The 24,307-nt window shown below is 44.7% G+C and overlaps 1 protein-coding gene across 1 annotated transcript; it reads left to right on the plus strand.

Annotated features, from left to right (window-relative positions):
* The first annotated feature begins 442 nt into the window (after positions 1–442).
* On the plus strand, positions 443–14,287 carry LOC149437878 (uncharacterized). Its single transcript, XM_089660530.1, has 4 exons — positions 443–850; positions 2,409–2,535; positions 4,694–4,767; positions 13,058–14,287. The coding sequence occupies exons 1-4, from the start codon at positions 544–546 to the stop codon at positions 13,429–13,431; spliced, it is 882 nt and encodes a 293-aa protein (XP_089516656.1). The 5' UTR covers positions 443–543; the 3' UTR covers positions 13,432–14,287.
* The last annotated feature ends 10,020 nt before the right edge of the window (positions 14,288–24,307 follow it).

Consider the following 24,307-nt stretch of genomic DNA (forward strand, 5'->3'; position numbering starts at 1 on the left):
ATTCTCTAAAAAAAGTGGTACTGGGGGGGGAGGGGGTTAGGGGTGGAACCAAGGAACAGTGCTTGGAGGTGGGTGAGGGGTGGGGACAAGGGGGACTTGGAAAGGGAGAGTTCCTGCACCTATTTTCTGAGAAAAAGAGCCCTGGTTCTGGTGATACCTGTTACTTCTTTCAATTTGGAGTGATTTCCTCCCACTTCCTGTTGTGGCTATGGGACAGGAAGTGAAGAGAAATCTCCCCAATAGGACACAGATAGAAAAAAACAAACAGACAGAAACAAACAAACATAAAACCCTCCCTAACGCTTTCCAAAAATGAAAATAATAAATACAAGTTTTTCCTATAGTTGTGTGTAAGATACAAGGGCAGGACCCGGTTTCAGTTTGTGGCATGTTGTTATACCTGTGTGCAAGGAATGTAATCTGTATCAGAAACATTTCAGCACACTCCCATCACCTTTGTACACAGCAAAAGTGGAAGCATATTTTTACATTTACCAGAAACAGAATATCGCAGAAACAAGACACTGGGCAATCTCTCCAGCAATGTGCGCCGCAGACAACAAGGAATTCATCCGTGATTTTCATCTTCCAGGAGGTTTCTCAGAGGACCAGACATACACCAGGGTGCTCCTGCAGCTGTTTGGTTATACCGGTCATGGCAAATCGGCTTTTGTCAACTCCTGCATCTATACCCTTGGAGAAGAAGAATTCTGGACCCATGCCACAACTGGATCAGCTGGAACCGTTATCAGAAACATGTATGAACTTACTGATACCATCGCAATCGTGGACAACAGAGGATTCAGAACAAAGGACGGATTTCAGGAAGCGGTGGCTTATGCACAACTAGGTAATCTATAAAATATTTTCTTTGTCAACCTATTATGCTTGGGAGGAAAGTTCATACAATGGTAATGAAATGTCTCATAAAATATTTTTATATTGAATTCAGCTGCCCCAAATCTAATGAATTTGTTGCCATTTTTCACTTTTGAATAGAAAGTTGCAAAGACTGGAAAAATGTTGCCACAAACCTCTGACAATGAAGGAGGTCCTTTATGTCATATGTCAGCATTTTTGGTTGGTAGCATGGTGTAAGAAAACAAAAAAAAAAGACTATAACATAGACTATAATCCTATAAAGAAAACAGCAACAGATGGTGTCATGGTGAGAGAGATTCACTAAAGCAAATGTTCAATTAACCACCTCTTTGCCACGCTATAGCTGAAAGATGACTACAGTTCTGAGTCTGGGACGGTGTCTATAGACGTCCTCCTAGAACGTGCTTCATAGGCCAAATTGCTCATCTTGCTGCCTCTTCCTTCTCAAGGTTTCTCTACATCAGGGGTCTCCAAACTTTCAAAACAAATGTTCAGTTTACTTTATGGGGGGTCGGACTGTGGCCAGTGGGAGTAGAAAATGCTCCGCCATCACAATGTCATAGGCTTGGTGGCAGGGCTTGTCTCCATCCCCTACCCACCTTTGAGCACTGTCCCTTGGTCCCACCTCTCAGTACAGTCCTTTTAGAGAATACAGAACCAAATATAATTTTGTGGTGCTGGGTAACTTGTATGGAACATGTTGATAATAACAAAAAAAGCAGTAGAATAGACCCCCTGCAGCCAGCAACAATAGATCACCTCCAAGAAAAAATAGACCCCCTCACAACAATATACCTCCCCCAGAAATAATAGACCCTTGCCAGAGACAATAGATCTCCTAGCAGCCAGCATCAGTAGATCCCTCCCAGCAACATAACACCCCCTCCAGCAGCAATAGTTCTCCCACAAGCCACAATAGAGCCCCCGTCAACAACCATAGACCCCCTGCAACAATAGATCCTCCAAGTGACAATTGATCCTCTACAAGCCAGCATCAATAGATACTCCAACACACCCCAGTATCCCTAGCCATAACATACATTTAGTGATTGAGGTGCTGGAACTGCATTCCCTTACATTCCCACCAAAAAAAGCCCTGCTTGGTGGTCAGTGGGAGGAATTGTGCCGCATCATTACTTTCAGTGGGAAGAATAGTACCCTATAATTAGTGTCAGTGGAAGGAATAGCACCCCATGATTGGTGTCAGTGTGAGAATTAATTCCCCATTTCTGATGTCAGGGGGAGTAATAGTCCCCTAAGGGCGAGATAAAGGCAAGAAAAAGGCCACATCTGGCCCACAGGCCTCAACCTGGAGACCCCTGCTCTAAGTCATTGCCACCTTCTCCTTTCTCCCTACTTCATGTCCTTAAAATGACAAGTACTGTAAGTGAGAAAACTGACTCTGCAAAGTGGTCATGCTCTAATCTTTAGTAAATTGGCCCCGATGTGTGACGTTATGGTGGACACCAGTCATGGGGTTCCTATAACTCTGGTATCTTTTTATGTCTGTCTGTTGTCACTCGCAGGTAATTTTCTCCCCTTGGATGAGGAAGTGGTGCTGACTAAGGACTTTGAGTGGATAATTTCCCTGGTGGAGGATTCTGACCTAACACCAAACTACACCGATTTTATTTTCCCCATATTTATTTACAGGTATGGATCTATAGAAAGCTTTGCATACATTGTTATGACAAAAAATAATATTTGATGTATGTTTTGTGCTGCTTTGCATGACTGTAATTGGCTATAAAGTATAACCACTTGTGGACCGTCCCATGTACTGTTACTGCGGCAGGTCAGCCGCTCTGCGCTGGGAACATACATGTATGAGATCCGGCATTTCCGGGTATGGGGAGAGCATGCGGGCGCAATGCCCCATCTGTGCTGTCATTCGGTATAGAACAAGTTGGTCAGCAGGTTCCAGCCAATGATTTATGACCGGGACCTGCTGATCAGCTTAGCGAATCACAGTACAGAGCCCTGTGTTTACTAAAAACAAAGAGCTCCTTGCATAGAGCACCAATGTGCCTGTTTCACACATCACGCACATTACACATTGGTAGGCACACAATTAACCCTTTGATTGCCCCTAGATGTTAACCCCTTCTCAGCCAGTGTCTTTAGTACAATGACAGTATACAGCATTATCACTGAAAACTGTATTAGTATCACTGGCGATGTCAGTGTCAGTCAGTTCCCACCCCAGTGTCAATTAGGGGTTTATTTACTAAAACTGGAGAGTTCAAAATCAGGATCATTTCTACATAGAAACCAATACATTGGACACATAAATTGGTTGAATGTCTTAATCAAGAAATATTACAGAATTCAGATTGCAGTCATAATTAATACATGCCTAATGAAATATTACACACTTTTAAGAGCCGTGTTCTACAGGACACCACTGACTCACACAATTTGAGGTGGGGGGTTATGTTAGCCCAGGGGTGTCACATTCAGGTTCATTGCAGGTTGCATCAATATTATGATTGCCCTCAAAAGGCCAGTTGTATCTATAAGACTAGAAGTCCAGTGCACCCCCCCCCCCCCCCATCCTGTACATCAGATGTCAAAACCCTCCTCACCATCAGAAGTCAAGTGTTCCCCACCAGGGATGGATCCAGCCTGTCCGATCTGGGAGTGTAATACAAATGTCAGGAGGGCAGAAACTGGGAGGTCAGCAGGGCAGAGCACAGGGGTCAGCAGAGCTGAGGATAGATTACAGCAGAGTTGAGGGCAGGGGGTCAGCAGAATGGAGGGCAGGGGGTCACAACTGGCAGGGCAGATGACTGGGGTCACTGCAGGCAGGGCGGAGGACAGGAGTTACAACTGGCAGGGTGGAGGACAGGGATCACAACTGGCAGGGCAGAGGACAGGGGGACACAACTAGCAGGGCAGAGGGCAGAGGGCAGGGGTCCCAACTGGCAGGGTGGAGGACAGGGGCCACTGCTGACAGGGCAGAGGACAGGGGTCACAACTGGCAGGGTGGAGGACAGGGGTCACAACTTGCAAAGCAGAGGACAGGGGTCATAACTAGCAGGGCAGAGGACAGGGGTCACTGCTGGCAGAGCTGAGGACAGGGGTCACGGCAGGGCAGAGGACAGGGGGTCACTGCTGGCGGGGCAGAGGACAGGGGGTCACTGCTGGTGGGGCAGAGGACAGGGGGTCACTGCTGGCGGGGCAGAGGACAGGGGTTCACTGCTGGCAGGGCAGAGGACAGGGGTCACTGCTGGCAGGGCAGAGGACAGGGGTCACTGCTGACAGGGCAGAGGACAGGGGTCACTGCTGACAGGGCAGAGGACAGGGGTCACTGCTGACAGGGCACTCAGCAGAGCTACTTCTTCCATCCCTGCACTGCACACAGCCTGAGCACAGTCAGCAGAATTCCTCCTCCCCACAGATAGCTTTGGCTTTGTTGGACCCAACTAAAAACTTGGGGGGGGGGGCAAAGCACACTCCAGAACCCCCCTAGTCCTGGTCATATTTCCCAACCTTCCTTATGTCACAGTGCACTCCCTACCTTGTTCTGCAGCCAGGAAGAAGAGCAGAGGGGGCTGGAGATCTGGGTGTGGAGCTGGGAAGCAGACTCAGAACTGTAGCCATTTCATGTGGGGCTGTCCTGCAGCAGTTTGTGTCCCATCCTCTACCCACAAGTCCATATTCAGAGGTCTGTCTTTCTCAGCTAGTCTTCCCAATCATTTATAGACATACAAGATGTCAGGAGGTGAATCAACTTTCCTATCTAAAAAAAAATGAAATATCTTTGAAGAAAGTTGATATATAAGGACACTAAACTTTGGTTTTCTTCTAGTGCGAGGCACAAACTTCCACAGGAGCAACTTGATGAAGTGTGCAGTTTTTTCATGAACTGCAGAGATATGACAGGTAACTTCACTTCTCAGATGTTACAGCTGTGTACAAATTGGCCAGTGGCAGGATAGTCTTGTATCAGTGAAAACAGAGGCAGCCTCAGTGAACTGTTGGGCAGTTTCCATCCACCAGTCAATGTGGACCTCTGAACACTTGATGAATACACATTTCACTGCTAAGACTACCTGAAGAACATCTTTGTTGACTTAAGGGATTCAAAAAAGAATAGAGTGAGGTGACTCTTCTATCAGCCAAGATGATTGTAAAAGAAAAAAAAAATTAATTAATAGCTCACTTACCATGACTGAAAGTATATACGCAGGTCTGGTCAAAGAAATGTATCCCTCACACCTTCACCTCCCCTTCCATAAGTTCTTGAATCACATTGTGGTGGTACCTATGATGGAGGAAGAGTCCTAGGACGCTATGACCATTATTCAAGGTCATTGAACAACAAGGTGTGAATTTGTTTGGAACCCATGCAAGCTCTCTGTCAGAATGGAGAGGGCACAAGTGGTTAAGGGTTCCACTTGCTATGAACCAAAACAGCACATTTTTAAGTAGCAATAAAAAAAAAAACTAAATCTGGGGCACTCACTCATGTCACTCTTCTTTATGTAACTCTTCTTTATTTAAAGGAGAAATATCTCCCCCCCCCAAAAAAAAAAAATATATTACAGTACATACAGTTTTTTTTTTTTTATTTAAATATTTATTAATTTTTCATAGAGATAACAATACACTTTCATCTTTTTCATAATAAATACACAATTCCTTCTTATCCTTTATTTTTCCCTTCTTAAAACATTACCCCCTCCCCCCAAAAACCCCCCCACTCTGTGTTCTTCCCTGCTTTCTGTCTAAAGCAAGCGTATCCTACCCCTCTTCTCTTCTCATTTCTATTGCTTCATATATAATCGTTTGAAGTACAAAATCTTCCCATTTCTCCCATCTCCTATTATATATCTCCATCTTACCTTCTTGGATATAGTATAATTTCTCCATCTTACTAATCTGATTTACTCTCTCTACCTAATCCTTTTCTCTCGGAACCTCTAAACTATGCCAGAATCTAGGTATCAACCCCTTTGCTGCATTCACATAGTACCATATACCCGAATCCTTGTATTTATTCACTGGTATATCTGTCTTATGTAACAAACACACTTCTGGATCTAATCCTATCTTTATCCCTGAGATTTTCTCTATTAAGTTGACCATTTTCTCCCAAAAACTTTGAATCCTTGGGCACTCCCACCAAATATGAAACCACGTACCGATCCCTCCACACCCACGCCAGCACTCTTGTGTTCTCTCTATACCCATTTTATTTTCTACCTTTGGTGTGATGTGCCATCTTACCAAACTTTTATAATTTACCTCCACTTCTCTCATGCTGATATTTTCATGTGTGAGTCTATATATTTTCCTCTGTTTATCCTCATCTATCTCTGTCCCCAAGTCCTTTTCCCATTTTTCTATATACATTGGTTTTACCTCCGTGACTAATTCAGTGAGAATTTTATATATTTTTGCCGTGCCCCGTTTCCCCTCTCCCCATGATTCCAACAACTTTTCAAATAAGTTCCAATCCATTCTCCCTCTCATAGGTTTCGGAAGACTCTCAACAAAGTGTTTTAATTGGTGATATTTCCACTCATCAATCTTAATAAAAAGTTCCCCTCCACCTTTCTTTAAATCTTTTAATGTTTTCAATTTCTGTCCATCCATAATATCCCTTAATTGAATGTCTTCCTTTTTAATCCATTTTCCCATAATCCCCTCTATACCTGGTGGAAAATATTCCATATTTCTTAGTGACATTAATTGTGAATTAAAATCCCACTTCATACGTTTATGTAAATTATCCCAAACCTTTAAAACATTCAGTGTATACACACTCGTGGTATTTTTTAAACCTCTATATTGTATTGGTGCCCATATGCTTCTACTCAGGTCAACTCCACTCAGTTCGTTCTCTATCTTAACCCACCTTTTCCCCCTTATATTGTGTGTCCAGTCATAAATTCTTGTTAAAACTACAGCATTATAGTATCTCCTAAAATCTGGCACTCCCAATCCCCCTCTCTCTTTACCTCTACTCATCAGGTCATAGGATATTCTAGGTTTTTTATTTTTCCATATAAATTTTGTTATCATCTTTTTAATTTCTTTAAAAAAGGCGTCTGGGAGACTTATTGGGATCATCTGAAATTTATACAAGACTTTGGGTACAATTATCATTTTTATCAGATTTATTCGTCCTAACCAAGAGGGAATTTCTCTTCCCATTATCTTCAGTTCCTCTTTGATCTCATTTAGAAGAGCAATATAATTTAATTTATACAATTTTGTATATGAAGCAGTAAGTTTAACCCCTAAATATTTTATCTCTGTATCTCTCCATATAAAAGGGAATTCTCTTTGTATCTTTTCTTTCTCACCATTTGGAAGATTTACTTTTAAGATCTCAGTTTTTGTCGGGTTGATTTTTAAGTTTGATATTTCCCCATACTCTTTTAAACTTCTTATTAAATTCGGGAGTGTTATCCTAGGATTTCCCACATAAAACAACAGGTCGTCTGCAAAAGCTGCCACTTTATGTTCAGTTTCCCCTATTTGTATTCCCTTTATATCTACATTCTTCCTAATTGTTTCCAACAAGGGTTCCAATGATAATACATACAACAATGGGGACAGTGGGCATCCCTGTCTTGTCCCGTTTCACATCCCAATGGGCTCAGACTTTTCACCATTTACCAAAATAACCGCGGATGGCATTTTATACAACTTTCCTATCCACTCCCTCATTCTACCACCTACTCCCATGATCTCTAGGGTATCCATCATAAAGCTCCAGTTTACTCTATCAAAAGCTTTTTCGGCATCGATCGAGAGCACCACTGCCGGGGTTTTCCCTTTTTTAGCTTTCTGGATCAGCAACAAAGTTCTGATTCCGTTGTCTCTACCCTCTCTCCCTGATACAAAACCAACCTGATCTCCCTGGATCCATTCCGGCATCAAGTCTTTCATCCTATTTGCTAAGACCCTTGCATATAACTTTGTATCTATATTTAGGAGTGCAATTGGCCTATAACTAGAGCATTGAGTAGCGTCCTTCCCTTCCTTATGTATAAGTGTTATATGGGCTTGTAGGGATTCCTGTCTAATCTCCATTTCTCCACCCAGGGCATTCATATACTCCTTCAATTTAGGTATTAACAGTTCACTATATTTTATTATAATACCTCACGGTATATCCATCTGGGCCAGGGCTTTTCCCCACCTTAGTATCTTTCAACGCTATCTTTATTTCCTCCTGTGTAATTTCCAACTCCAGGGATTTCAATAGATCTTCATCTATCTTTGGTAGTCCTGCATTTTTTAAATATGCCCTTCTTTTTTCTCTGTTTTCATTTTCACTATTATTTGCTAAATTCTGGGAATTAATATTATACAGCTTGCTATAATATTCCTTGAATACCTTTCCAATCTCTTTAGTAGAGTGAGCCATTTCTCCCTTGGGATTTCTTATTTTTTCTATATAATTTCTATTTCTCTTTTTTCTCAGGGTTCTCATTAAGTGTTTTCCTGGTCGATCTCCCCATCTATACCTCTCCACTGCTACTTTATTGAGTACTCTCCTCCTTTCTTCTTCCATTAATATCTCCAACTCCTTCTTCTTTCCTAATACCTTCTGCCTTATCTCACTTGTTATTCTATTTTTATGGATCTGTTCCAGGTCGTATATTTCTTTTAAGAGCCCTGTCAGTTTCTTACTCCTTTCCTTTTTCTTTTTTGCCCCTAGCGCGATCAATATACCCCTAATATATACCTTATGGGATTCCCAGACAGTGGCCACTGATACATCCCCTGTTTCATTCTCTTGAAAGTATCTTTCCATCTCTTTTCTGATCTGCTGATCGATCTCTTGATCTAATAAAAGGACCTCATTTAACCTCCATCCTACCCCCCTTGTCAACTGCCTCCCCCATCTTACCTTCATTATAACTGGGGCATGGTCTGAGATAGTCATTGTCTCTATTTCTACTTTAACCACCCTCTCAATAAGTTGATGGTCTACCATTATATAATCCAATCTCGAGTAAGTCTCGTGTGCATTAGAGAAGAAGGTATAGTCTCTTTCCTTTCCATGCGTTATTCTCCATATGTCCACTAGTTGGCCCTCATGTATCTCCTTCTTTAAGGTTTTCATAGACCTACCTCCCTCTCGTTGCACACGAGAAGTTGTATCCATCTGTGGGTCTAAACATAAGTTCAGATCTCCCGCCACTATCAATCTTCCCTTTTTAAAATCCATCAGCTTTCTTAGTATCCCTTTCAGGTATACTTCAGGTCTCTTATTTGGGCAGTATATATTCGCTATTGTACACTCTATTTCCTGCAATCTACCTTTCAAAAACAAAAATCTCCCCTCAGGATCCGTCACTCTATCCTCTACCTCCCACCTTACATTTTTAGCAAACCCAATTGCCACCCCCTTAGCTCTCTTAATTGGGGAGTCTGCATAAAACCATGTTGGATAGTTTCTAGTGATTAATTTAATATTTGACTTAATCTCAAAATGCGTCTCCTGTAAAAAAACTACCGAAGCTTCTCTATGTTGCAACTCCTTAAATAGCTTAAATCTCTTCCCAGGACTGTTCAACCCCTTTACATTGTAGGTTATAAACTTTATATCTTCCATATGTCTTGTATACATCTCCTCACTATGTAGAGTATTTTTAAAAATTTCCCCCTATACCATCCTTCTCCCCCTCCCTCACCATATCCCTCCCCTTTCCCCTCCCCCCTCCCCAACCTCCTCCCCCTCCTAGGCCTCCTTTGCCTATGGGTCATGTTCCACCTTTGATCCCTCTATAAGGGTTCGACTCCAACTATGACCACTCACCTTCCCCCCTCCTCCCCAATGTCTCCTTATCTATTGTCTCTCTATTTCCTCTTTTGACCAACTGCCATCTACCAGTGTCCAACTCTCCCTCTTCCACTTCCCAACCCGGTATCACTTGTCTCTGCAGTCCAAGTTTATCACAGAAGTCTTCTAAATCTTCCGGAAATTTTAAGATAGCTGTAATTCCATCCCTCCACTCGATAAACTTGTATCACGGCCCCATCTGTATTTCACATTATATTTTTTCATCACTTCTAATAGGGGTTTCAGTGATCTCTTCCTTCTCAGAGTCTCTGATGTTAAATCTGCAAAAATTTGAATAATTTTCTCTCCGTATATAATATTTGTTTTTCCTTTAATCTTTTTCCATATCTCTTCTCTATCTCCGTAGTTATGGAATTTAACAATTATATCTCTTGGTTTTTCTATCCCTTTGTCTTGTTGATACTTTCCAATCCTGTATACGCCGTCCAATTTAAACATCTCCTCGTCCACTTTATCCATTATGGAGTTCAAAATTTTGCCAATTAGCTCTTTTAAGTCTTTTAAATCTTAAATCTGTGATAGTTCTGGGACTCCTCTTACTCTGAGATTATTTCTCCTTTCTCTATTTTCTTGTTCTTATAGAGCAATCTCCTTTGTTCTTTTCTATCTTCTAATATCCTTTTTTCTAATTTTGGGATGGTTTGGGTATAATTTTGCACTTTTTCCTCCATTTCTTCCACCCTAGTTAACAATTGTCCCATTTCTTCCCGAATCATCCCCATTTCATGCTTCATTGATTTTTCCAAGCCTTTAAACATCTCCGCCATTTCTTTTTTATTAGGTATTTGCATATCTCTTTCACAATCTCTCAGATCATGGCTTTCCATTAATTGTTGGCTATTATATACTGGGCCCAGGGAGAGTCTCGGGCTATTATCCAGACTTATTTCCAATTCACTTTTTTCATTTATTGCCTGAGATCTTTCTGGGGTAACATTTTCTTGTGACACATACTTCTTGATCGTACCAGTTTTTGAGTTCTTAGGCCCACTCCCTTTGATGTTTTTACCTTTCATTTTATTTTTAAAGCCTTTACTCTTGTTTCTTGCTCTCCTGGACACCTACTCCTCCCGATCTTCAGACCCGCCCTAGGAATCCCCTATCTCTTTTATTTTCAGATTGTATAATTAATGCAAAGTCTTACCATAGTCATCTGAAAGTCTAATACGAGGAATCAATGTATATAAGGCTCCACTGTATAGGTCCAATATATAATATAGAATAAGCCCTGCAGGAAGGCCCACGGTCCTCACTCACCCTTCACGTTGGGATATCACTCCAGAAGCAGTCCTCTTTTCTCATTATAGGTTCTTAAGGGGATTCCTGTGGGTCTAATATAGCTCAAGTCACTTATCTTTCTCATCCGATATGTCCTTATTTTGGAGGTGATGTGCTGGTATATATTAGGTTATAGATTGGGAAAGATATAGAAGTTTAGAGGGTTAGCCTTATTGTAGCAGTGGTGTCAGGCAATAGGAATAGTATGATGCAGGAGTGGTATGGCAGCAGGGAGATTTTGAGGTCTTAGGAAGATAGGGTGGAGATGATGTAATGTGAAAGGAGTGTGTTGGTTTACCTCCTCCACTTCTCCTACTTGTTTGTATATCAGGCAAGCTCTCCCAAGGCTTCTCTGCGGCTGCCCACGTGTCGGTGCCGCTCCACTGCCTCGTCCGTCTCAGTATTGTCTCCCTGGCAACTTCACTCCCCCTCCGAAGCCGGCTTTCTCCTGGCTCCTAGGCTATCTGACTGACAGCCCGACCGTCTCCCCGGCAACTCCACTCCTCCTCCACCGGACGTCAGAGGAGAGCCCCAAGGCGCTCCTCTCCCAACTCTCTGCCAGATCTCTCTCTCTCAGGTCCAGGAAGCCGACCGTCTCCAGGGACACGGACACCACGCACCGTCTCCAGTCGGGTGAGTCACCGCTCACCCTCGATGCAGCTGGTCTCTCTATCGGAGACTCCTGGGGAGGATAAACCAGGGAAGGCTAACGGAGAGTGCTTACTGCGCGCTCTTCCGTGCCATCATAGTCAGGCTCCACCCCTCCACCCAGTTTTCAAGCTCTCTGTCAGAATGGAGAGGGCACAAGTGGTTAAGGGTTCCACTTGCTATGAACCAAAACAGCACATTTTTAAGTAGCAATAAAAAAAAAACTAAATCCGGGGCACTCACTCATGTCACTCTTCTTTATGTAACTCTTCTTTATTTAAAGGAGAAATATCTCCCCCCCCCCAAAAAAAAAAAATATATTACAGTACATACAGTTGTGTTCAAAATAATAGCAGTGTGTTGAAAAAAGTGAATAAAGCTGAAAATCCTTCTAATAGCTTTTATTTCCATTCACACAAATGCATTGGGAACACGACACATTCTATTCCAAATCAAAACATGAAGAAAAATATATCAAATTTGTGTTGTTAATCCAAAAAATTTGAAGAAAAGTGAATATTAGACGGTTCAAAAAAATAGCAGTGACTGACAGTCACCAGCTCTTTGATCTGCCCCTCAGCACTCACTGGAACGCTGAGCTGTGGAGGGGGCAAGAAGGGCTGCCTCAGGCTCTCAGCAACTTGCTGCCGGTCCGTGCTGCTGGGTAAATCCCGACAGTAGAGTCGGGATCGATCCAGCGCCTGGACTAGCTGAGTGACATCTGTTGGCTGAAAGTTGGCCACAGTCATGCAGAATGAACTGCACTCCTGTGATCCATAGGAGAAACAGGGCCAAGAAAAGCTTTGCAATTTAAATTGCAATTGACACAACACCTTGACACTCCTCACCATCCGAGGACTGGAAAGCTGCAATATATTACATTTGTGTTCTTGTGTTCACATACACTTTCATTAATTCGTTTTTGTGATCATATTGTACAGCATTTTCTCCCTCTACATATATTTTGTATAAATACACAAATGGCCAGTAATGCACCTGCCCTTGAATGCAGTAAATCTACGATCAGTGCCAGGGTTGCCATTTTTATAATTTTTTTCATTTAAAAAAAAAAAAAAAAGAGAGAACAAAGTGTCATACTGAAAAACAAAGAAAGTTCACAACTGAACCTTGATAAACAATATTTAATAAATCTAAAGATACAATTATTCCATAGAGATGCCATTTCGAATGTGACACAGCGCCTGTAATGTGATCTCAGGTTCTGCGCTGAATTATGAGAGTTGTCAGGAGCCATATGCAGGTTCCCATTGACATGGATATAAAGAAGAACATTTCTTGCTGCACACTGAAAAGGAAAGGCCATTCTTAATATGACCAGAAAAATAAACTTGTTAAAGGTAGTGAACTCTTGGAAGTTTACATTTTCAACTGAACTTTCCTATTTTTTTATTATAATGACAGGGATTCCTCCTATTGTTGTCCTTACACACAAGTTAAAGAACGACTACAGAGATTTAGAAGACAAGTTTAGACATGTGGGAGCAGAAAAAGTGCTGGCCATTGAGAATTACACCCCCACGGACCACATGAAGTTTCGGGGGCGGTGCAATGATATACAGAAAGTGATCGTGGAAGCTTTGCAAGATGTTGAATTCCGCCTGACACAGCCAAGGGATCCAATGAAAGAACGTATACAGCGCAAGAAGTTCCTTCTGAAATTTGTATATAAATTTATGGTTGCCGAGACAAAAGCAAAAGCTAAAAAACAGGAATATGAGAGGCTGAAAGCTCTGGCAGATAAAAGATTGTTTAAAAGGTTTCCGTATGATGACTAAAACACACTTTTATGGTTCTTGTGTATGAAAACCACTGCAGAAAAAATAAAAAAAAGAAAAGTAGGAGGTGATCAAAGTTATCAAATTGGACCTTCCCCAATGCTGACATAAAGCTTTGCTAACTGTCTTCCAGAAACAGCTAAATACATAATAAAAGTTACTACTAGTTCCCACCATTTCCTCTTATGTAGAGCTACCCCCGCAGGGGCTGCTTGTATCTTGCCCAGCCTTTCTCCTTAGATCTTCTCCCACAGCCAAGCACACCACATTTCTTATACCAGGTGCACACAACGTTCACTCATTACTCCAATCATCAGTCTGGGGGTTCTAGCTTCTCTGTTGTCTTTACTTCATTGGAACTGGGAAAGGGAAGGGATATAATAGGATACTCCGAATCAAACTATGACAACTGAGGACAGCTTATCTGTGGGCTTTCCTTAGTGAATCTGTGTAGCCAACTGTACAAACATGGAGCAAAGCACCCCGCCCCCATAGTAAAACACTCCCTACACACAGTTAACCCTTTGATCGCCCCTCACATTAACCCCTGCATGCCCAGTGCCATTAGCACACTGTCAGTGCTTTTTTTAGTACTGATCACTGTATTGGTGTCACTGGGGAAGTCGCTGATCGCCACCATTACTAGTAAAAAAAAAAAATCCCAGTATCCATACCGCCATTTGAAAACGCTAAAACATTCACATAGACCAATTAATTTCCACGTATTGGAATTTTTTAAGCAAAGAAATGTCACAGAATACATTTTAGCATGAATTTATGACAGAATTTGATTTTTTAAAATTTTTTTTACTGAACATGTTTAATAGCAAAAAGTAAAAAAAAAATTTTCTCAAAATTGTCGGTCTTTTTTTTATAGCGCAAAAAAACCCGCACAGGTGATCAAATACCACTGAAAGAAAGCGCAATTTGTAGGAAAAAGGGACATAAATTTAGTTAAAGTAATGCAGCGCCATAACGCAAAAAATGGCCTGGTCAGGAAGGGGAGGAAATCCTCTGGAGGGGGAGGGGTTAAGCAGGAGACCACGCTATACTAAACTAAACTATATACATACTACAAACCTACCTAAGGGGGCGCTACACTTACACAAAAGCCTAGGTATTCCATCATATGACCACTGATTTCACAAATACATCCCCATCCTCCTCTGAGTAATTGCTACATTAAAAAAAAACAAAAAACCCAGCTAATCTAAATATCTCTTTTACTCACCTAAATCCATGGTCATGTGATGTACTGAGCACTGAGTCTGTTGTCATCAAGACTGAAAAATAGTGGGAGGGTCCTCATTCAGGTGGTCTCTCACTGGGTGATGCTGATGCTTCCTATTGGCTGTCCAGCAAGGGGGGCTCAAAGGACTGCGAGCCGGGCTGCGGCCGGCGTGGATGGAAATGCTGGATTGCTGGTGAAGCCCAGCGGTGGGTGGGAGACTCAAGCAAGTGAACTGATTTGAAAGCCTTAAAAAAAAAAAATTAATTTGGATTGGGTAACGGTCAGAGGGAAGGACTTTAGGGGTTTCCAGTGGAAGTAATCTTCAGTAATGCTGCCATAACGCTTCCATTTCTTCCCTAAAAATATGGGAACCTTTCCTCATCTCCCCTAAACATACTGTTTATGGCAGGGCCGGATCTAGCCAGTATGATATGGGGGTGCAGTAATAAATGTCAGGGGGGCAGAGGGTATGAGGTCTGCAGGGCAGTGTACACAAACAGGAATGAATAGCGGAGTGTACAGGTCAGAGGACGGGGTTAGCAGAGCAGAGGTCAGGAATCAGCAGGTTGGAGGGCGGGGTACCGATGGACTTCTGTACAACCAGCTTCTAGGAACATTTCCACCCGATCAGCACCGCCAGTTATAGCCGGCAGCACTGATCAGTACTAAGTGATAAGTATCTCCGATGTCAGAACACAATACCTCAGCGGGAGTGATTTCCGCATCCACGTGGGAGCCCCGATGTTGAACCAAAAATTATGTATAGACTGCCTTACTGAGTGTCACTCAGTGTCCCCAGAGTGCCACCACTTTACACCAGAGTCTTGCAGAGTGTCCCCTTACATCAGATTCTGGTATAGTCCCCTTCTTACATCAGAGTCTTGCAGAGTGTCCCCTTACATCAGATTCTGGTATAGTCCCCTTCTTACATCAGAGTCTTGCAGAGTGTCCCCTTACATCAGATTCTGGTATAGTCCCCTTCTTACATCAGAGTCTTGCAGAGTGCCCCCTTACATCGGATTCTGGTATAGTCCCCTTCTTACACCAGAGTCTGGCATAGTGTCCCCTTACATCAGATTCTGGTATAGGGAATTCTTACATCAGAGTCTGGCAGAGTGTCCCCTTACATTAGATTCTGGTATAGTCCCCTTCTTACATCAGAGTCTTGAGAGTGTTCCCTTAGATCAGATTCTGGTATAGTCCCCTTATTACATCAGAGTCTTGCTGAGTGTCCCCTTACATCAGATTGTGGTATAGTCCCCTTCATACATCAGAGTCTTGCTGAGTGTCCCCTTACATCAGATTCTGGTATAGTCCCCTTCATACATCAGAGTCTTGCTGAGTGCCCCCTTACATCAGATTCTGGTATAATCCCCTTCTTACATCAGAGTCAGAGGAGGGAGAAAGATGGGAAAGAGAAGGAGGGGGAGGGAGAAAGATGGGGGAGAGAAGGGAGGGAGATGGGCTCAGCTCAGTCACCCCAGGCTGGTCTGGTGGCTCAGGCAGTCTTCAGTCTTGCAGCCACCATGTAGTTGCCAACTATAGAGCTTCAAGTTTCCCGCCCACACATCTTCTCAAGTACAGCACTGGTTGAGAATTGCAGTGTGGGCGGGGGTTACATGAGGAGAGGGGCGGGGTAGATACAAGGACAGGGGTGGGACAGACACAAGGAGAGGGGTGGGGAATACATGAGGAGAGGGGGAGGGGCAGACACAAAGAGAGGGGCGGGGCAGACACAAGGAGAGGAGTGGGAGGAGGAGGAAGTGCACATTGATCTCTCCTATCCCGTCCATGCAGAGAAGGGGAGGGGAGTGTGCTGGTTGTTCTCTGTCACAGACACTGGACTTGATAGATGCAGCCAACCGCTGCACACAGCTTCATCTGATGGACATCATCCACAGCTTGCCTGGGTGGTCACAACTGATATCTGGGGGGTATCACCCACCCCAGCACCCCCCTAGATCCGGCCATGGTTTATGGTGCTACTACAATATCTTACTGTGTGCTCTTGTTAGGTTGATCCACCTTTTTATCAGCCATGAGCCAAACTCACTTCCTGTGATATGTGAAAGGTTGTAGAATCTCTGTAATTATAAATAACTGTTCATTAAATGACCTCTCATCCTGACCGCTGCCTACAGCTATTTCCTTTTGTGAAAAACGTATAATGTAAAGCAGAGGTCCTCAAACTACAGCCCGCGGGCCACATGCACCCCGCTGAGCACATTCATCCGGCCTGCCGGCAGGGGACACTAAGTACAGGGGCGGGCAGGGGGCTGCTGTCTCGTACCTGGCTCCGGTCCCAGTCCCACGACGATCCAGTCCGGGATGCGCAGCTCCTTCACTCCAGCCGCTCCCTCACTCGATGTCCGAGCTGCCGCTCGGCTCCGCCTCCTCACCGGTGATTGGGCGCCAGTACTGTAGCTCAAGAAAGGCACACAGGCGACCAATCACCGGTGAGGAGGCGGAGCCGAGCGGCCCCGCGAAAATCAAGTGAGGGAGAGGCCGAAGTGAAGGAAGGAGGACAGCTGACCGCCCAGTAAGTGTGCCGTGCAGATGGTGCTGCTGCAACCAGGTATGCTGGCTTCAGCAGCACCATGCTGGAACAGGGGTCAGCAAGTGTCATTGGTGTCAGTGGGAGGAATAGTGCCCCATCATTGGTGTCACTGATAATAATGATGGGGCACTATTCCTCCCACTGACACCAATGATGGGGCACTATTCCTCCCACTGACACCAATGATGGGGCACTATTCCTCCCACTGACACCAATGATGGGGCACTATTCCTCCCACTGACACCAATGATGGGACACTATTCCTCCCACTGACACCAATGATGGGACACTATTCCTCCCACTGACACCAATGATGGGGCACTATTCCTCCCACTGACACCAATGATGGGGCACTATTCCTCCCACTGATACCAATGATGGGGCACTATTCCTCCCACTGACACCAATGATGGGGCACTATTCCTCCCACTGACACCAATGATGGGACACTATTCCTCCCACTGACACCAATGATGGGGCACTATTCCTCCCACTGACACCAATGATGGGACACTATTCCTCCCACTGACACCAATGATGGGGCACTATTCCTCCCACTGACACCAATGATGGCGCACTATTCCTCCCACTGATATCAATGATGGGCACTATTCCTCCCACTGACACCAATGATGGGGCACTATTCCTCCCACTGATACCAATGATGGGGCACGATTCCTCCCACTGACACCAATGATGGGGCACTATTCCTCCCACTGATACCAATGATGGGGCACTATTCCTGCTACTTACACCAATGATGGGCACTATTCCCCCCACTGACACCAATGATGGGGCACTATTCCTCCCACTGACACCAATTATGGGGCACTATTCCTCCCCCCACTGACACCAATGATGGCGCACTATTCCTCCCCCCACTGACACCAATGATGGTGCACTATTCCTCCCCCCACTGACACCAATGATGGCGCACTATTCCACCCCCCACTGACACCAATGATTTGGCACTATTACTCTCACTGACACCAGTGATGGGGCACTATTCCTCCCACTGACACCAATGATGGGGCACTTTTCCCCCCACTGACACCAACGATGGGGCACTATTCCTCCCACTGACACCAACCATGGGGCACTATTCCTCCCACTGACACCAATGATGGGGTACTATTCCCCCCCCCACACTGACAAAAATTATGGGGCACTATTACTCTCACTGACACCAGTGATGGGGCACTATTCCTCCCACTGACACCAATGATGGGGCACTATTCCTCCCCCCACTGACACCAATGATGGGGCACTATTCCTCCCCCCACTGACACCAATGATGGGGCACTATTCCAACCCCCCCCCCCCCACTGGCACCAATGACGTACTATTCCTCCCACTGACACCATTGATGGGGCACTATTCCTCCCCCATTGACACCAACGATGGGGCACTTTTCCTCCCCCCACTGACACCAAGGATGGGGCACTATTCCAACCCCCCCCCCCCCCACTGGCATCAATGACGTACTATTCCTCCCACTGACACCAATGATGGAGCACTATTCCTCCCACTGATACCAATGATGGGGCACTATTCCTCCCACTGACACCAACGATGGGGCACTATTCCTCCCCCCACTGACACCAACGATGGGGCACTATTCCTCCCCCCACTGACACCAACGATGGGGCACTATTCCAACCCCCCCCCCACTGGCACCAATGACGTACTATTCCTCCCACTGACACCAATGATGGGGCACTATTCCTCCCACTGACACCAATGATGGGGCACTATTCCTCCCACTGACACCAATGATGGGGCACTATTCCTCCCACTGACACCAATGATGGGGCACTATTCCTCCCACTGACACCAATGATGGGGCACTATTCCTCCCACTGACACCAATGATGGGGCACTATTCCTCCTACTGATACCAATGATGGGGCACTATTCTTCCCACTGACACCAATGATGGGGCACTATTCTTCCCACTGACACCAATGATGGGGCACTATTCCTCCCACTGACACCAATGATGGGGCACTATTCTTCCCACTGACACCAATGATGGGACACTATTTCGCTCCATAAGACACACTTGTAGGGAAATGTCTGTGCGTCTTATAGAACGGCCGGCCCAGTATTCCCACCACCGTTGTATGTCCGCAGTCTCTGAACAAATGCGGACACAGTACAGGAGATGACCATTGTTTTTTACAATATTCGTAACTTGGGGATTACCTGTACTCAGAGTCAATGCCATTTAGCCCTCTGGGTTAGAGCATACTAAGTGTGTCTGATACAACACATACATCCTTCTGAGTCGGGAACAATGGTAAAATATATCAGCCAGACAGACAGGAGCTGGATGACTGTGGCAGGTTTTGGCATCCTGGATGGTACTCGGGGACTTATGTGTTTATTGTCCTCCACAACACATCCTGGAGCCCACTGAAGTTCAGGGTTGGCCTGGGAACCTAGGCTGTGGGTCTCGGGAGTGGGCCTTTACATATGTGCACATTGTGTGCTGTCAAAGGAGAGACGCAGTAAGCTGATGAAAAGGGGACAAGTTCTGCCTTCTTGCCTTGAAATGCTATGTAGTACTGTAAGCATCAAGAAGAACGTGTCCCTGGGTTTGCTGCATAAAGAGCTTTCTTCTCAGAAAATGCAATGGTGTGGAGTGCTATATTAATATGGCTTGTGGATACCTAACCTGCCCCTAAGAGGCGACCTCCTAACGTGTGCCCAGAGGGTAGACTGTTTAGTCTTTCAGGTACAAGCCTAACAGTCCTGCAACTGAGAAGTCATATCCCTCTGGAGAGATCTACATGGAGGAAAGAAGCGGCACTTCTTCCAGACTACGTTGTTGAAAGCCCTATCCAACTGGTCCAAGGAGGTTCTTTCATGTCTAAGTCTGTACTAAATAAAGAAAGCACTGTCTATTTGTTTGTATATTCTGTCTGTTTAGATCGTCATGTGACTACCAAAAGCAATGGTATCTGCCGAAACAACAATATATAGGATTCAACAAACTGAAATCTGATTGTTTGTTGCTAACACAGCATGCATCTTCCACAGTCTTCAATTCCAGAGACAGCAAACAGTCCTTGAGCTTGGGGGGGGGGTTAGGGTCTATTAAGGGAATTTAACGTGGATGAGATAAGGGGTGTATGGGATGCCTAATGGAACTGCAATTGAGGACAACTTCCTGGAACTATGTACAAGTCTTTTAGACAAACAATCCTCTTCTTGGAGAGCTCAAGAGTCTCTCCTGGTGTACCACCCCAGACCCCACCTATATAAACCTCCTCTATCCAGCTGTCTGAAGGAATCCCTGGACAGGGGATCCTGTGCCTGCCACTTTGATGTGAAACAGTCCTGGGCAAGGAGCTAATCCAGTTTCCCACCAGAGTGCTTCTTTCCCCTCAACTGGCCTGGGGGGTGTAGGATTACTCACCTAGGCCATATGTCTATGAGCTGGTGGGTTGGTGGCTGCTTCCAGGCCTTCCACTGGGCCAGCTACTTCCCTGCTGCACAGGTGGACTTCTCTCTGGGGGCTGATGAGGTCTGAGCTTTCCTCCTCTCCAGCACCACTGCCTGGAGGTGAGCCCTTTCCCAACTGGGTCCCCTCCCAGGCTTCTGCACCTCATCCTTCTCACTCCATCTTCCCCTGAACTTTCCTGCTGCTGAACAGACTCAGACACTCTTAAGGGCTGTCCTGACCCCTTGCCAAGCCTCCTGTTTAGTATTGACCAGGATCCCTTGAGAGTGAAGACTGTCTTCTCCTCACACCTGTCCACAGAGCTCTAGAGACTCCTCCAAGTCTCTAGATCAGTCAGAGGAATAAGGGAGCTGCTCTGCAGAGCCTCTCAGCCCTGACCCAAATTTGACCCTGCTAACTATCACACCAGGCCACTACTCAGCCTCTAACAGGAAATTAAACTCTAGCTCTCCCTAGCTAACTAGGAGGGTGCTACAAATATAATGTCAGTAGGCAAGTTCTGAGGGATCAGGGTAATAAGACCAGGCTGGAGAGGTGGTAATTATGTGCATAGAAAATCAAAACAAGAATTCAAGTGGCTATAAGAGTTGGACACCAGAGCTTTTTTTTCAGCGGGAACAAGGGGGAGCATAGTTCCAGTGCTTCCCCCACTGAAAGTATGTAATGACAAGGGATGGTGGGGTGTGCTGGAGGGGCTATTGTTGCTGGGGGGAATCTATTATTGTGGGAGGGAGGCTATTGTTTCTGGTTTAATTTTGCTGGTGGGGTATCTTTTGTTGCTCGGGGGGGGGGGGGGTCTTATGTGGCTGGTGGGGTCAATTGCTGTTGGCAGGGATCTGTTGTTGATGGAGGAATCTATTGTTGATGGCTTCTGGAGGGTCTATTGTTGCTGGCTGCTAGGAGATCCATTGTCGTTGGCTGGGGTCTATTGTTACTGGGGTGGATCAAGGGACAGTGCATGGAGGTGGATAGGGAATAGAACCAAGGGACGGTGCTTGGGGGTGGGTAGGGGGGGAGAACCAAGGGATGGTGTTTGGAGGTGGATAGGGGTAGAATCAAGGGACGGTGCTTAGAGGTGAGTAGAGGGGGAGAACCAACTGATGGTGCTTGGAGGTGGGTGGGGGGGATAACCAAGGGACGGTGCTTGGAGGTGGGTAGGGGGGTAGAACCAAGGGACGGTGCTTGGAGATGGGTAGGGGGTAGAACCAAGGGACTGTGCTTGGAGGTGGGTAGGGGGGTAGAACCAAGGGACGGTGCTTGGAGGTGGGTAGGGGGGGTAAAACAAGAAGTGACTCAGAAGTGGGGGGTACCTGCACCTATTCTTTGAAAAGAAAACCCTTTAGACACAATGGTCTCTAAAGGGACTGAATATCAAAACTGAACATTTTGCATTAAAACAAATACGGAAGTTTACAGTAACTTTATATACATTTTTATAAATTGTCATAATCATGAGAAATGCGCTATAAAAAGCACAAATCCTCTAACAGGTCTAGCCTATTAGCCAGCAGCCAAAATGAATACACACCCTGGTATTCACAAAGCGAACACAAAAATATCAGCACTAGTTAGTGAAACCTCTCATATATTAAAGTGATTATATCCAATTCCCTTCACATACAATGTAGTGTAATACTTAAATGAATATAACATTTATTATATGATGACATTCAAAGATCTCAATAGTGAAGTCTGTGATCAATAAATTATCCTTTATATCCACCAAAGTCTTCAACTCCCAGAAAATATTCCACCAGTGTGCTCTGTGGGCTTTGAGAAAAAAATAAAGGCTCCCCAGAATGTACTGACCCCTATAATTACATTAAGTGGGTCAAACAATGCTTTTTCACCATAGGGTTTGATTAAACAGGTACTCATGTCGGCCTCTTCTCCTAGATTTATCTGGGTACTCTTTAGGTAGGATTCCCCACATCGCTACTCTCAATTCAACAAATCCATTATCTTGGCAGATGTAGAAAAATCGGTTTATTATACAAGTTTCATAAGACTTCCCCACAGGTAAGTGTACATGGTCCAGGATGTCCCACCAGGATTTCTCCATGTATATAAAAAGACCTTTCAGGTGCAGAATAAAAAAATTAGTTTTGTTTCATTTCATTTTGATTCCTATTTAACCAATAGGGGACTGCCCCCAGTACATATAATGTGACAAGGCGGCCCCTGTGCGCAGGATCACGTATATAAACGTGATCCTGCATTTCCAGGTAGAGGGCGCACGTGAGCTGATCGCAGCCCCGGGAGTCAATCACCGGGTCCCGATGGGTTATTGCCCGCCGGAGCCCAGTGATTGCTGCAAACACCGACAGGGAGGACGACTGCATTGTTTACAATGCAGCTCTCCTCCCTGTCAGTTTGGGCACACTGCTCGGGGTGGCTGAGCACCCCCCCCCCCTCCAGTAAAACACTCCAACACTCCCATCACACAATTAACCCTTTGATTGCCTCTCATTGTTAACCCCTTCCTCCCCAGTGCCATTAGTACAGTGTCAGTGCTTTTCTTTAGCACTGATCACTGTATTGGTGTCACTGGGGATGTCAGTGATCCCAAGTCAGTTCCCCCCCCAATGTCAAAATGTCCACTGCAGTCCCTCCATAAGTCGCTGATCGCCACTATTATTAGTATTTAAAAAACAAAATCCAGAATCTATACCGCCATTTGTAGATGCTTTAACTTTCACATAAACCAATTAATTTATACGTATTGGGATTTTTTTAGTAAAGACATGGAGCAGAACACATTTTGACCGAAAATTTATTATGAAATTAGATTTTTTCAATTTTTTTACTGGACATGTTTTATAGCAAAAAGTCCAAAAGATTGTTTTTTTCTCAAAATTGTCGGACTTTTTTTTTATACCGCATAAAATAAAAAATGCACAGGTGATCAAATACCACCAAAAGAAGCCCAATTCATGGGGAAAAAAGGACGTAAATTTAATTTAGGTACAGCGTTGCATGACCGCGCAATTGTCAGTTAAATTAACACAACTCCTTAACACAAACGGCTTCTGTAACGGCTTCCTGACCGCCCTATTGCAGAAATACTGCTACAGGGCGGCACGGGTTCTCAAAATCAAGTATATATATGTGATTCGCGCTCCCATGGTTTTCACGCTCCTCCAAGATGGCATCAGATTGCCTGTCAGTACATCAGTCATCACATTTAACCCCTTGATTGCCAGGAACACTCTCATACACAATAAAACTCCATTGCTAGTAAAGTGTCTGAACAGATCAAGATCAATATCTTTGATCAGATCAGCACTATACCAGCGTTCACATTAGTATAGTGTCCCCAAAAACGCAGAATTAGCGGGATCAGCCCCGGCACCTGCCAACACCTGCGTTTAGCCCCTACGCTTACCCCCCCTCTTCTCTCCCAGCAAATGCAGTGTCAGTAGGTCACTGTCACTTCTTGATACATTGCACACAAAACCGCAGTGTTGGCAGAATGTAGCCTGATCTCTGCTTGCATTTGCCGGTAAATTTTGATGATTCTCATATGCAGCAGAGTGCCAGTACTAGTGCCACGCTACCTTTGGTGAACTTGCGAGCACCAGCGGCCTAGTACATCCTGGTCTTTCACATACCAGCACTGCAG

The sequence above is a fragment of the Staurois parvus genome, unplaced genomic scaffold, assembly GCF_062004578.1.
Source record: "Staurois parvus isolate SC_StPar_1 unplaced genomic scaffold, SC_StPar_1.0 ptg001252l, whole genome shotgun sequence".
NCBI lineage: Eukaryota > Metazoa > Chordata > Amphibia > Anura > Ranidae > Staurois > Staurois parvus.